The sequence below is a fragment of the Neltuma alba genome, unplaced genomic scaffold (genome assembly GCF_004799145.2).
Source record: "Neltuma alba isolate B1F8T4 unplaced genomic scaffold, ASM479914v2 tig00012242_pilon, whole genome shotgun sequence".
NCBI classification, from domain to species: Eukaryota; Viridiplantae; Streptophyta; class Magnoliopsida; order Fabales; family Fabaceae; genus Neltuma; species Neltuma alba.
The window spans coordinates 27371-42412 of NW_021636771.1; the positions used below are offsets into that span (position 1 = coordinate 27371).

Sequence of the window (15042 nt, forward strand, 5' to 3'; positions counted from 1 at the left end):
AAAGGTTGATGAGCTTTTTCAATAAATTAATGAAAACATATCTATGGTTTCCCCCCCCCCATAAAGTCATGAAGAAACACATAAAGAAATGTACTATAAAAGAGTTAGATAATTGATTTATAACTATTAATACAATTAGTTAAGTCAAATATTTGTAAAAATATGTGCTAATTTTCTTAAAATACTCCTTAACTATTCTTGTTGAATAAAAACCTTCTTTTAATTAAACCAACAAGTAATTGGTTGAAATGGTAATCAAGCAGTCTAATTCTTATAAAGAGAATGACACAAGTTCGAATACCAAAAAATGTACTTATTAGAGGGCTTTAACCTTATTACTCCAGACTTGACAAAGATTAATTTCAAATTCAAAATAATTTGGGTAGGCTCTAACTTACACACACAAAAAAAACTCTTTAATTAATGTTAATAGCTTAGGAATGAAAATGAAATGAATTGAGGTCTTCTATTGGCTCATATGCATGATTAGGAAATGAGGGAGTACTATGGAAGGGAAAGTAGTCAAGTCGAGCATGCATGATGAAATGAAGTTGAGAAGAGTTGATGAAGAAGATGGATAGAAGACAAAAATATTAATAAATTGTGGGGAATTAATGGAAGGAATTAAGGCTTAAGGGAAAAGTAGGGAAGCAAACAAGAAGACGCCAAAGAGAGGAAGAAAAGGTTATGGCGGTGCATAAAAAGCGTGTGGAACACCGACAGCAGAAACTGAAACATGAAGAAACCCCCCACCACCTCCTTTCCATTCTCTAATTAACGTACGTACACCTTCTGCTCTCATCTATGTCCTGATATACATCATGTATATCTAGCACAGAAAAAATAATATTAAGCAGCCAGAGCGACTAAATTATTGTAGGTTTGGTATTTGAAGATTTGAAAGATAATGATTACAGAAGAAGCAGAAACGGAGGGTGACAGAGAAGGGCTCTGCTCCATCTGAACTGAATGCATTGTTGGATAAGCCTCCCCAGGAATGACGTTTAGGAACAATATAATCACTCATTGAATGAGTAATGCGAATATATATATATATATATATATATATAAATACCTAAACCTCTTGGGTGCGTTTGGTACAAGGGATTTGGAGGAGAGGGAGGGAAAAGAATTTTAATCATTTCTCCTTGTCTGGCAACACATAAATTTTAGGAGGGGAAGACTCCTCAACCTCCCTTCTAAAATTAGAAGGATTTAGAGGAAAATAGTAATATTTTGTCATGTTGTGACCATTATTTTTAATATCCATATACTACCCTAAATTCTTTTCTTTGTCTCCAGACGCTGCTCTCTCATTTGCATGTAAATGTGAAATTTGAAAAGATAAAATGGACAAATCAGTAAACAAAGTTTTGAGGATTTAAATTTTGACATATAAAATATATGTCAATATATGTCAAAATTTAAATCCTCAGAGCTTTGTAGCCATAAAGATAAAAATAGATGAAAACGAGATTCCACATCTAATGAGCTTATTTGTTTAACCAAATATTTCATTCAAAGATGGGATACAGTACAAGTTGTAGCTGAACACTACTTTAGTCTTCTTTTCAATAATACTTCACGCTCTAAAGTACATTAGAATTTTGGTATAAATATTGTTTAATATATTAAATGTTATTTACAATTCTATTTTATTAAACATTCTATAAAATTTGAAAAAATAATCTTAAATAAAATAAGGGCAAAATTGTCCATATTAAAATATTTTTTCCTCCTCTCTCTTTATGAACCAAATAAGATAATATTAAAACTTCTCCCTGCTTCTCTTTTTTTATAAATCCAAACAAAGTAATATTAAAATTCTTTCACTCTCCACTCCTCCCCTTCCCTTTCATTCCCTCTATTAAAATCTCTCACTTTTCGATTTTCTCATTGAGCCAAACAGACCCTTGATTTACACGATAAGGTTTGTTTTTTATTGAAAAAATGACTAAGACATCACAAGAAATGTCTTATGTGTGTGTAATACATCTATTTTGTGGAACGCATTGTTGCATTGGAGACACCCTTAATTAATACTTAATTTTTTAATCTAAATTGAAGTTAATAATCATAATGAATGTTGTTTTTATTCAAAACTTTGTTGGATGGGTGATTAACAGATAGGTGACTGGTTAAGATGAAAAAATAGCATATAAAGACGACACATTTATGGCTAATTTAAGCAATATTAATAAGAATTCCTATGATATGGTTCAAAAGGTGCTAGTACGCACAGACACGGTCCACCCGGAGGGAGCACCATGCTATGAAGTTCAACTAGGGGTGCGTGTATTTGGGTGTGTAATGGGCCCAGGAAGTCACGTGGGGTGTTGTTAAGAGTGTGTACTGGGGTTATATTGGGCCTTGGGTCCTGTAGTCCAATATGATCCATAAGCCCATTTAACGAAATCCATTAATATTTATCCACTCCCGCCGCTTCTTTCTCCTCCTCCTTCTGAGCTTCTCAAAATAATTATACATAGTATGCAGTATTCCATTACCATTAGGTTTTGGTAATTATTAAAAGCACTTTTTATAAATTGAGAAATTTTTTTTCATATATTTACTTCGCATGTCATAAAATTACTTTTAAAACTATAGTTTGGTACTCATCCAAACACTCCTAAATTGCAGAGAGGCTATCTAGGCTGGGCTCTTTAATTCCCTCCCCTTTTCGCCTATTTTCATGCCCACCCTATATTCCCCTTACATACATCATGTGCATTTCATTTTTCTTGTGAGTATGTTTGATTCTAATGGCTCATCAATTACCTTAACCCCCATCCCCTAAAATGTAGAGTTATGCCAAAAGAAAGTGGACAACATCACAACTACAAATACTCCTCTGGTTTTTAATATAAGATCTATTTAACTAATTTGATTATAATAAAGAAGTTAGGTAAGTTAGTTAGTTATAAGAAATATGACATGTTTTTCCTAAAATACCATAATCATCTTTCTTAATATCCTCCATTTATATATCCTACTTGATTATGATCAAGGGAGTTTCAATATGGATAATTTAGAAAAAAAATTGATAAATATGATAAATAGATCTTATATTTAGGATCAAGATCAGTTCAACAATTAGGTCATATATTAAAAACCAGAGGAGTACTAGTAATCACAATAGGACAATTTATTAACAAGTACTATTAATAGAAAATGAGTACCTTTAATTTGTAAATACAGAAATTTGAGTTTGAAATTTAAGTCTTGATTTTATATTAATATTTTTATAAACACTTTAATTAATTGTCACTCTCCCTTACCCCCGGTTAAGAGCAAATTTTTTTATCATTATTGTTTTTTATAAATTTACATAATCTCCTTTTGTAACCATGTAGTGGCAAAAATTTATGACAAGTCAACCATTTAAACAAAGAACTAGTATAGCTCTGCTCATGGGAAATATGCATAAAATAATAAAAACAACGCCAAGCTTTCACCAAACCTCTCTGTTTCCGTCCAAGCCTTTTTTGAAGGCACTTCTTCTTTATATAATTTGATTAGGTAGCCCATAAATTTTGATCACGGTCCCGGAATCTCCATTTTAAAAGCACGTTGATATGATTTTAAACAGACCTGACTATAATCATATTTTTTAACCGGGTTATTTCATTTTTTCTATTTTTTTTAATAAACTAAAGCCCTTTTAAGACGTTATTAGATATTAGATGGCCAACTCTTGTCAGAATTGTACTCCCCAAAATGCCCTCACCAACCCCACACCAACTTCATACGCACGATCACTTCCGACGTCAGCACCACATGCTCATATCATTCCCACATCTCATCCCCTTTCTCTCATTCCCTTCCCAACATCTCCACTCTCCTGTATTAAAAAAGGAAAGAAAAAAAATCATAAGCACCCATATTTCCATAAGCTAGTTTTTTTCAATTAATATCATTAAAAAAAACGAAAATCGAAAAAAAGACATTATATGAAGATTCATTTATTTAAAAGGTTTGGTGGTGAGGGTCCAATATTGCTGGGCCCACATTCATGCCATCCAAGAACCTCACCAACCGCACCCGGTCGGCAGCCGGTTCAGCCAACCACTACTTCCCTATCTCTTCCCGCACCGATTCAAACCGGACATTTTTCCCTCCCTATATATTATACCAGCCGCATTCGCCATCCTCCCCAAGGCCGTGGAAGAACAACTGAAAACACACGGCAGAAGAAAAGAAAAGAGAGGTGAAGGAAGGAAGCAAAAAGGATTTGAAGTCATGGCGGATCAAAGCCAAAGCGAAGCGGGAAGGCACCAGGAGGTCGGCCACAAGAGCCTTTTGCAGAGTGATGCTCTCTATCAGGTACCCCAATTTCAAATTACTCGTTTGAAAATCACACCACACAACGAGTTTCTTCTTCTTCTTCTTCTTCTTTGTTCTGGTATAAATGATCATGTGATTTTGTGTGCAGTACATTCTAGAGACCAGTGTCTATCCAAGAGAACCCGAACCCATGAAGGAGCTCAGAGAAATCACAGCCAAACACCCTTGGTACGATAGATTCACATACTCTGTTTTTTCCCCTGCTTTGGGTTCGTCCTTCCTCAAGACGAAAAATTGTGAAACTTTATATAAGCAAAATAGATTAGGATACGAAAAATTGTGTGCATGATTATATGGGTAGATGATCCATTACTGATTGATGGAAGACAAAAAACAGGAACATCATGACAACCTCAGCAGACGAGGGGCAATTCTTGAACATGCTCCTTAAGCTCATCAATGCCAAGAACACCATGGAGATTGGCGTCTACACTGGCTACTCCCTCCTTGCCACTGCTCTGGCTCTTCCAGAAGATGGCAAGGTAAGGACCAATCATCAACAGAGTGCTGTAGTGTTCTGAATGATTCCATGTTACTTTACCAAGATCGATGTCTCAAATGTTTTCGGATTCTTAATCTGGTCGGAATTGTCGCAGATACTGGCCATGGACATCAACAAAGAAAACTACGAATTGGGTCTTCCGGTGATTCAGAAGGCCGGCGTTGCCCACAAAATCGATTTCAAAGAGGGACCTGCTCTCCCTGTTCTTGACGAACTCGTTAAAGATGTAAGCTTTTCTGTATCCATCTTATCTTCACAGCTTCGTTTCGGTCTTATTTCCATCGTCACCAGCTTTAAGGGCAAAAGGAAAACATCAAACTGATAAGAGTGGTATCATTGTGGGGTTGAATTTCAGGAAAAGAATCATGGGAGCTTCGATTTCATATTCGTGGATGCGGACAAGGACAACTACCTGAATTATCACAAGAGGTTGATCGATTTGGTGAAGGTGGGAGGAGTGATCGGGTACGATAACACCTTGTGGAATGGGTCTGTGGTGGCACCACCCGATGCTCCGCTGAGGAAGTACGTGAGGTACTACAGGGACTTCGTGTTGGAGCTCAACAAGGCTTTGGCTGCGGACCCTAGGATCGAGATCTGCATGCTTCCCGTCGGTGATGGCATCACTCTCTGCCGTCGGACCAGCTGAGTTCGTTGTACCCTCTTGCACACCGCGTCATTTCCCTCTACAGAAGTTTTCTTTATAAAAGGACTTAAAAATGTACCGACCTGTATTTTTTTTCCCCATTCGTGCCTTTTTATATTATATTATAAAAACCTCCTCAAGTTTATTGTGAATGCTGACTTGTGTGCTCAGTGGGAATCGATACTGGTACTTCAACTGAAGATTATTATCAAATAATTTATTGCTTAAATAATTTATTTTCATAAATAATTATAACTAGTTTAAATTTATAATTTTACACTAACATGCAATATAAAAATTTAGCATGGGTCGCATTATTTTTAATCTACAAACACACAATTGCAGAAACATTTTTTTTTCTTCAAATCTTGTTGATGTTGACTCTCTACATATATGTTCTTAAGTTGTCAAAATACAAAGAAGAAAACGTAATAAATGTTTTCCGGTCAATAAAGAGTAAAAACAAACAGAGAGAATAAATGGATTGTCTTTAATTTTTCGTAAAGTATGACAACGCCGGTCCAGAAGATTTATACAATTAACAACGATAATATCTGAAAATTTCACATAATTTTCCTTTATAAAATGTTAACTTTAACAAGAATGATTAATAATTAATTTGCCGGAATAAATGCGCATATATATATATATATATATAAAATGAAGCCACATTCAGGTCAATGGTGGGTGGCGGGAATATGCAGTGACCAGCGGGCCACAAAGTCAGAACCAAACCCAACCGAATGAATCATTACCTCTACCTCTAGCCCTTCGCGCCACATGACATTTTAACTTTATACGGTATTCCCCAGTAATTTTCATAATTTTTAATCGAAACAATGGATTTAAAAATAAAAAAAAAAGAGAAGGAATTTTTGAATGGATCAGAAATAATTTTTGAATTTGGTATGGATAAAAGATCTTCCTCTATCATAGCCCTTTGGTCCTAATTCTTATATTTAAGATTGAAGAAATACTATTTAATTTTTGATGATGAATTGACTCGATCGTTCAGATGATGTAATTTATACAACTATGAAAGAGCTGCCGTCTCTATTAGATTAAATCCCAAGTTATTGTGAATTAAAGAGAAATCTAATCATCTTCAAAGATATTTTAATGCTTTACAAGACAATTTTCTTGTGATCTTATTTATAACAGATAAAAATGTTTTCATTTAAAAATTTTCTTAATTTCAGTGACACATACTAGAAATAACTTTTTTTTATACAATATTAAAAGTAACTAATAAAAGCATAAAAATACTTTATAGAACGCAGAATCAATCCACCGCCGCCGCTGCCCATGGATAGCCATGTCAATAGTACAAATATCTTATATACACAAAAAGGCATAGCATGTCACATCAAGTCATGAATGATCCACCACAATTTGTGGCACCTGCTCTATCAACACAATCCCTTGATTATTGGATACACGATCCATGAGAAACTTCATAACCCAATATCATCCCATGCTTCCTGGGCTGTAGGAAGCAACCTTTGGCATTATATTTAAAGGAATGTAGAAGCATCCTTTCCAAAACACGAAATCTTAACAGTTGGCAGCGGCTGGAAACATGTTATCTTCCGCATTCTTACGTTTTTAGGCGATGCTTATATGTTCAATAAAATGTAACATAACATCCAATAATCTAGAATATAAACATATATATATATATATCACATTTCTACAATCATCTACAAGACCTTTTTCCCCGACCGTAAGCCAACTTCACAGACAGGCGAACGTTTGCATATCTATCACATCGTATTCGACTTTTTTAAGGGATAGAAAGCAACACATGAAGGGTGCAGTCAATGAGCAAAATAAAGTAGAAAAAAGGTAATGAAATTAACAACGTGAGGCATAGGACATTGTAGTGTTTGAAGAAACTATGACGTTTGCAGATCAACTAAGTAGCTAATGCAAGAATGCGAGGAGAAAAAGACCAGAAAGATAAGCTCCATGCGGCATACATCGCCCATGTTTAGGGCAAACACCAACCAACCACCCCTGATTTGATGGAGTTGGCGTCTTGAAAAGAAAAGGACAGCAAACCACTCCATTATCTTAAGTTTCAACGAGAAGTCACCGCACAAAGGCAATTTCATCACTTCCGGAGGTTTCTTTTTAAGGTTTGGTACTCAATGATCTGGAGCACATTCAATTTACCTACATGCCCACCAACAAAGCCATACAGCTAGCCCCACTTACCATCAACCATCGGGGTACTTAAAGCTAAGGGTATTTCAAACCAGTCCACAAACCAAATCAAACCAACCTAAGATGAACCGACTGGAGTGGATATGCAATAAAACCCGCTTCAGCTTTGTATATGCCAAGCCGATCAGTTTGGCTTCAGACAGGCTCGGTCTAAGCCGCTTGAAACCTGCTCTTGGACTTGAACCAAGCATGTTATATCCTCCTCCTTTTTTTTTTAAATGAATTTTTTTAGTTAAATTAGCCCACTAAACACTAATCAAGTCATTACACCACAGCTGACAGCCCCAATTCCCCTCTTTGATCCAATTCATACAGAGTTCATGAGCTACAAAGGTTGAATCTTTGCTATTTCCCAATGAATTTTAGAGTGGTAAAATAGGCTACTCTGAAAGAGTGAAAGTAAACTAAATTGCAAACTTAAGATTCTGTGATGCAGCAGTTAACTTCGCATAGAGACCATTTCATCATAATTATGGGCCCTACAACATACTTGCACATCATGTGTCTAGAGGACTATAAATCAATTCATCAAAGACGAGTACTATGAAATAAAACAATAATCAAGAAGCAGATAAAGAATTTATAGACAAAACTAATGAAAAGCAACTCAATAAGGTTATGTGACCATTTATGAGCAGAATAAACCAGAGCTCTAAATCCCTGAACTAATAACAAGTTTGACTCTTGAAAAGCATCTCAATAAGACGCAAGCGAAATACCAAAATTTATGGAACTATAAGTCGATATCGAAAATTGTTCACAGCATGAACCTAAGAACCGGAAAACGTAAAGAAAATAAGAAATTGACACAAACACCTTTTGCCCTACAAAAAGGGGGGGAAAAAATCAACGGTATGATTTCTGGAACCTAGCACGAGCGCCACGACCACCGAACTTCTTGGGTTCGCAGCGCCTTGGATCGGCGACAAGGAGTGTTCGATCATATCTAACCAGAATGTCCTTAATCTCCTTCTTGCTCTGTTCATCGACGTATTTCTGGTAGAAAGCGACGAGAGCTTTGGCTATACTCTGGCGGATAGCATATATCTGAGAGGTGTGACCACCTCCTTTTACGCGGATCCGCATGTCGACGCCAGCGAAACGGTGTTTGCCCAAAAGGAGGATAGGTTCGAAAGCCTTGAATCGGAGGATCTCCGGCTGCACAAGTTCGATGGGGCAGCCATTGATCTTGATGAGACCACGGCCGCGTTTGCAGTGAGTGACGGCGACGGCGGTCTTCTTGCGGCCGAAGCACTGAACCTGTTCCATTGGTTGCTGCGGTTGGGCCATTATTCAAGTGCCGTGTTCTGCGATCCCTTCGAGCACTCTCAGAAATCACCAATTTCGAGTGTAATTGCCTCAAAGGAAAGCTGTGCGGCCAAACAGGGGCAGCTTATACTCCTACTGGAACAGGAGAACCCATTAACCCAAAACGAAGTTTAGGGTTTTTTTTTTTTTTTTTGCTCTTTCCAAAACAATAGGTTTAGGGTTTTAAGAGCTTATGGCCTGCCCCACATGCTCCTTACTCGCCTGCCTCATTGCACCGGTTAATGACTTTCCCTGAATAATTGATTAGCCTATATAAAATCGAATAAAAGTTATGTTATTCATAATTTTATAAATAGTGCATTTCATAATAAATTTTATATTAATTAATTCTGATCATACCAAGTTTCATATTCATAATTAAAACAAATGTATTGTTTTGTTGTGCATATATATATAATAATCATTTTTTGTTTGCTTTGATATTTTAGCTTATAATAAATTTCCCCCTGCATCACCATTTAGCCATAAGAAAAACTTGCCCGACGAACAAGAAAATAAGAAACTTTTCTGATAAATTAATTACTCAGATTAATAATGTTGAACATGCCTCAATATTTTTGGCAAGTAAAATACCCTTAAAAAGTAAGGAGACTCCTATAAGTTACTTGAGACTTGAATACGAGTTCTTGGTTGGGAAAAGGTGCTGATACATGAAGCCAAGCAACATCAAATTGGGCTTATTCTTATTAGTTGCACTAAATTAAGTATCGAATTGCTTGCCTAATAAATATTGCTTCTTAAGTTCTGCCCTCTCACTCAAAATAGAAGAGTCATCTTTCCCCTGAATTTCAAGTTGTGATACTTACAATTTACAAACAAATACGTTGATCAAATCAAATGCAAGACTCCGCTAACCCAGGAATCCTTTTTTTTTTTTTTTTGACGAAAAAAGAAGCAAGACTCAGCCAAAAAAATTTGAGTGCACAACAATAACAAAACTCACCTCTCCATATATCCGCAGCTCTTCACCTTTTACACCCCATGTATCAAAACAACTAAGCAACATTTTTGTAAATATCTACAATGTAAAAATTCTCCCATCAAAATCTCAAGACCAAAACCTTCAACCATCTCCAATTCCATAAAAAAGACCACCCAAGAACTGTCAAAGCATATAATGATCAGTATAGTAACACCTGGGTCAGGTTCTATTTCCTTTTCCCTTATTAAATTTCATCTTTCTTAGCAGCAGTTTCCTTAGAAATTCAAATGCTCCTTGCTTTTTAGTCTTTACAATTGCCTTGGCACCTTTAGTAGCTTTTCTGTCATCTTGCTCTGAAGTAAGGTCTTTTTTTGGTTCACTGACCATGGCATTAAGATCTTTTAGAAAACCGCTGTTAGTTGAGAGATCAAAAATAGGTGGCTTCTCAACATCTTTACTTGATTCATTTTCTTCTATCTGAGGGGACGCGAGGATCCCTGCTTTGGTTTCGTCCTCGGCTTGCATTTGACTGCGTAGAGATGATCGCCTGATCAAGTTCTTCTTTTGGGTTGGATTAATGGCCATAATTCTTTCAAAAAGTGCTGATTCATTGGAAGAGGCAAGTGCCTTTAGTTGTTTTCCAAGGTTTAATATGGTTCCTTGACACTCTGCCAGCTTTGATGATGCCGTTGTTATCTCCCATCCCTGAAATATTATTCCAAGTTGAACTTGGGACATGTTAAGTAGCAATCTTCATTTTCGAAAAGCAAGAGTAAAAAATTTTCAAGGAATATACATTTACTTCGGCTTACAAGAAACCCTCTGCTCTATTAAACTGATAAAAGAGAGGATGTGGGTAGGTTTCAAAAAGTCTGTGTCATTTAATCTGAAATTGTTATTGTCAAACAAATGATACACCCCATCAGAACATACAGAACAAGAATATCTATTTTCAGAGTCAATGGCATCAATTTAGAATACAAAAGCTTAACTTAGACACTGCAAATCTATCCATCCCATTCAACAGAAAGTGAACTACTTACTGTTTGATATATCTTTTCCATTTCATCTCTGCCAGGTGTTGGAGATTCCTTCTTCACAATACTGTTGCATTTGAATGTTTACAAAATCAGAATTATTATTTTGCAGAGGAAAAAAGAAAATCAGAGAAGAGGATGAAGATCCTTACCTTTCTAGTTGTAGTTGAAGCTCAAGACATGTTGACTCCAATTCTTCACATGAGATCTTTTTATCTTCCAATTCAACTTCTAAGGATGAGAATTTCTGAAAGATGTCATTTAGCTTAGAATGGGCTATTGTAAGCTGTGTATCAAGATCTTCATTTATCAACTTTTGCTTTTCAAACTGATCTTCAATAATTCCCTTGGACTCTTTTATTGCCTCCAGTTCCGATTGCAAAACTTCAATGCTGCTTTTCGCTTCCTGAAGTTGTTGAGTTAAATCCCCATTTTCCTTATATACTGAGAACAGCATTGCCTCCAAGTTTTTCTTTACAGATTCTTTAGTTGTCAGCTCATCATTCAGTTTTTGGTTTTCTTCTATGTGATCAGACTGATTGTTCTTCATTAGGAATAACGCACTTTGGTCATCTGGAGAAGCATCTGAAAGGGAAGAAACAGACTCTTCATTTTGTGACTGATGACAGCTAAAATGGTTCTTAATCCTTTCTCTTGCAAATGAAGCATCTGTAGGAGTGTCACAATGATTTATGCTCCAGTCCAAAGCAAATGCTACCTCTTCGGCAAACTTTTCAAAATCAGCTCTTCCAACTAATAAATCTTTACAAGTGTGAACAAATCGATGCAGAAGAGGATTCAAGTCCATAAACTTCCATTTTAAAACATGAACAAAGTATTCTTTGGATGGTGGCGATTGAGATATCTCAGAATGCTGGTTCTTCTCCAAGCTATCGTCAGAAAACGTGCTGTAGATTAGTGACTTGATAGCAATTCTTTCGATCAACTTGATAATTCTATGAATTGACTTGCTCAAATTAACATTGAAATGTGGATTGTTTTTCCATTCAGCGACACCACTTAAATTACTAACATCAGAAGACTCCGATTTGCAGGATGTTGGGTGACTTATCCTACCCAGAGCAATTTTTATGTCCTCAAAGAGTTCATCAAGACTTCGTTTTGATATTCGCTCCTGCTCCAAGATCGCATTCAAAACAATCTGAAGCCAATCAAAAGATTTTTCAAACATTGCATATTTGAATTGAGTCTCTTGTTTGCTATCACTGAAGTGCAGATCTTGTTCAACTGGCACTAGCTCCCTTCCAGTTATTATATCAGAGCATTGTCCTCTGTTAGGTGTATCTACAGAAACTATAGCTCGCTTCTCCATCTCAACATAATTGTCTATCGAATTCGGATCAGGACCTTCAATGTCTTTATTGTCCTTTTGGTCCCTAGCATCTTCAGTTCCTAAATGTTCCAGTTCAGAAACAAGTGCCCAAGATCCTGAAGAGCTAACCCCTTTATCACGAGCAGTTTTGGACTTTGCTAGTGATGAAAGTTCGTCTGATGTGGGATGACACGTGGCGAGCTCCATGGACTTGTGTTCCTCAAAGTGCTTTCTCAGAAGAATCTCAGCCTGTGATAATCTAGAAGCTATCTGAGCGTACATAAACCTTGAAGAATCTAGTTCAGTGTTTTTCTCAGTTAAAATTCCTTTGAGAACCATGTTTTCCTCATCCAGATCCTGTAAGCGTTTGATCATCGAGCTGATACTCATTTCAGACGCATCAGGATGGTTTCCTATTGCGGGACTTGGCTTCCTTCTTGTTGTATCTGTCTCTTTTCTCAGCAAACTAGAAGTAGTAGGTAACCTTTTCTGCAGCAGAAGCCGCAGTCTCTGACACTCAGCCTCTAACTTGGAAGCTTCCTGTTCTCTCTCCAGATATTGTATATGCGATGCATCTGCATACTGACGGCTATACTCCATCTCCTCTTTTCTGATCTCCAGTTCCTTCTCAAGCATGTGAAGTTCATATCTCAGGAAAGCATTTTCCTTCTCCATGGAATCCAATCTAGCCATTATGGTACTCAATTCTCCATCTACCTGGTGTTTACTTTTCAGCAGCTCCTCAATAGATTTCTCTTTGGATAATAGGGCACTAGTTAGACATGTGTTCTCGGTAGTTAAGTCATCTAGCCTTTTACTAGTTTCCCTCAACTTGACTTCTAATCCTTCCTGAATCTTGTCATGGTCTCTTGATGTGTTTAGAACAGCACCAGAAGAGACATGCATTGTTGCATCTGTTTGAGTTACCTTTTCATCCGATACTTCTTTACCTGAATGTTCTTCTTCCCCCTCAATTGACTTCACTTGTTTTTCCTCATCTTCGCCTAGGTATTATAGAAATAGAGGATCAGCCAGAACCAGATTGAATTTTGAGAAGAAAAGGATAAGAATATGCAGAAGGACCATCGAATTACCTGGAATTCCCTCTTGGGACTTCTGTGAATGCTTTGTTGAAGGATTGTCCCCATTATAGCAATCAAGAAGAACTGAAGCCAACTTCTCATTCAGACTCTTCGAGGATTTTTCCGGTCCATCTTCATTACAAGTCGGAAGTTTCTGTCCCTGGAAAATGAAAATTTTGTTAGTAAATAAATGAGATTTTCAGTTCATCAATTTTGCTGAAGGACACGACTCGAGTTATGTTGGTAGCAGAAATTGAGGGGAAAAACACGAAGGTGAATCATAAAAAGAGGAAACTAAATAACAGCATCTATATAAGCAAGTTTAAAGTACCTCTTCTTTGGTTGTTCTGGAAGGATTGACAGATTTTTCCATTCCTAATATTGTCTTCTCTGCGGATCCTTTCCTCCATTGCCATGGTTTGTAATTCATGTTTCAGGATTCGGGTCCGGTCTAACAACCAAGAAATGGGAATATTTCATGCTAATGTACCCGAACTAAATGAGTAAAAACTCTTTATAATACCAGACTCTGAATCGTGGAGACAAACAATTGACAAACATGGAGACAGAACACGCAAAAATAACATGATTGAGAACCGAACAGCTGATGCAAGCTATGTATATACTCATATTCAACCTTCAAAACAAACTATTATCATTGCTAGTTCAACTGGCCGTGGCTAGTTGCCTACATGTCCTATAGTGTTTTGCAGGTCATATGAAAATCGAAGAGGCAACATCAGAAGTAAGAACAACATGCTCAAAGCTGAAAATTGCATCCTGTAATCAACAACTGTGAGCCCGGAATTTTGCATATGCAAGAAAAGGAAGGAAACCCAACACGTTAAAAGGAAAAAGAAAAAGAAAAAGAAAGAAGTCATATGAAGAGAGATTTCGTACCTGGGCAAAAGGTGGGCATCAAAGTGTTAACGAGGATGTTTAAGGCTGCGCTTTGAAGTAGGGAATGGCAGGCCTGTTATGATCATAGGATGCCTTTACCTCCATCAGACACACAAAATCATGGTGTGGGAATGCATTATTATTTTGCCATGAAAAAGTAAAATAATGATAGAGTGAAAGGGAAGTAATAGTAATCAAAAGTGTCAGTGCACAAATATCGGAATAGAGTCAAAAGGGAGCCCGAGAGAGGAAAAGAGAGCCCCACAAACAACTAACAGAATGTTTAGCAATCAAAATGACTCTGCTTTAACATATACATACGTGAATGCGCCGAAACAGAAAGCGTCGAAAATGCAGTGAAACGATTTGACTATTTTCTTCTGGGTGTGGAATCTCTGGATACATCTACTTCAGATTTTCTTCAATGGAAGTTATTGCACCAGATAAATAGCTGTCCCCTACTTTCAAATGAATTTTCCTTTTGATCGAGAGAGAAAAAGATCGCTTTTCTCAGAGCATGAAGAATTTCCTTTGCCGTCCGTCTCATGTTTTGGGTTTGTAGAGTTGCGATTAAATCTTTCCTTAAGCAATGTCAAAAGTGCATTCTGAGTTCTTACGTTGAATTAGTTTGTTTTTAAAAAAAAAATCATTTTTTAAACTATAATCCTAAAGTTTGATCTTTTAAACAAATAAGATAAAGAGCAACCGTTCTTAATAGCTA

General features: G+C 36.6%; 3 protein-coding genes across 3 annotated transcripts; 1 reads left to right on the top strand and 2 right to left on the bottom strand.

Moving 5' to 3' along the window:
* Positions 1 to 4152: 4152 nt before the first annotated feature.
* On the top strand, positions 4153 to 5692 carry LOC114725312 (caffeoyl-CoA O-methyltransferase). Its single transcript, XM_028911812.1, has 5 exons — positions 4153 to 4323; positions 4433 to 4512; positions 4682 to 4826; positions 4941 to 5072; positions 5202 to 5692. Exons 1-5 carry the CDS (start codon positions 4240 to 4242, stop codon positions 5493 to 5495), a joined length of 735 nt encoding a protein of 244 aa, XP_028767645.1. The 5' UTR covers positions 4153 to 4239; the 3' UTR covers positions 5496 to 5692.
* A 2583-nt stretch (positions 5693 to 8275) lies between these two features.
* Positions 8276 to 9174, bottom strand: LOC114725324 (40S ribosomal protein S16-like). The gene has a single exon (XM_028911825.1). It carries the CDS (start codon positions 9006 to 9008, stop codon positions 8565 to 8567), a length of 444 nt encoding a protein of 147 aa, XP_028767658.1. The 5' UTR covers positions 9009 to 9174; the 3' UTR covers positions 8276 to 8564.
* Positions 9175 to 9898: 724 nt separating this feature from the next.
* Positions 9899 to 14402, bottom strand: LOC114725314 (filament-like plant protein 7). Its single transcript, XM_028911813.1, has 6 exons — positions 14322 to 14402; positions 13753 to 13872; positions 13434 to 13581; positions 11159 to 13343; positions 11013 to 11073; positions 9899 to 10674 (listed from the first exon to the last, which is right to left on the bottom strand). Exons 2-6 carry the CDS (start codon positions 13849 to 13851, stop codon positions 10189 to 10191), a joined length of 2979 nt encoding a protein of 992 aa, XP_028767646.1. The 5' UTR covers positions 13852 to 13872; positions 14322 to 14402; the 3' UTR covers positions 9899 to 10188.
* Between the last annotated feature and the right edge of the window lie 640 nt (positions 14403 to 15042).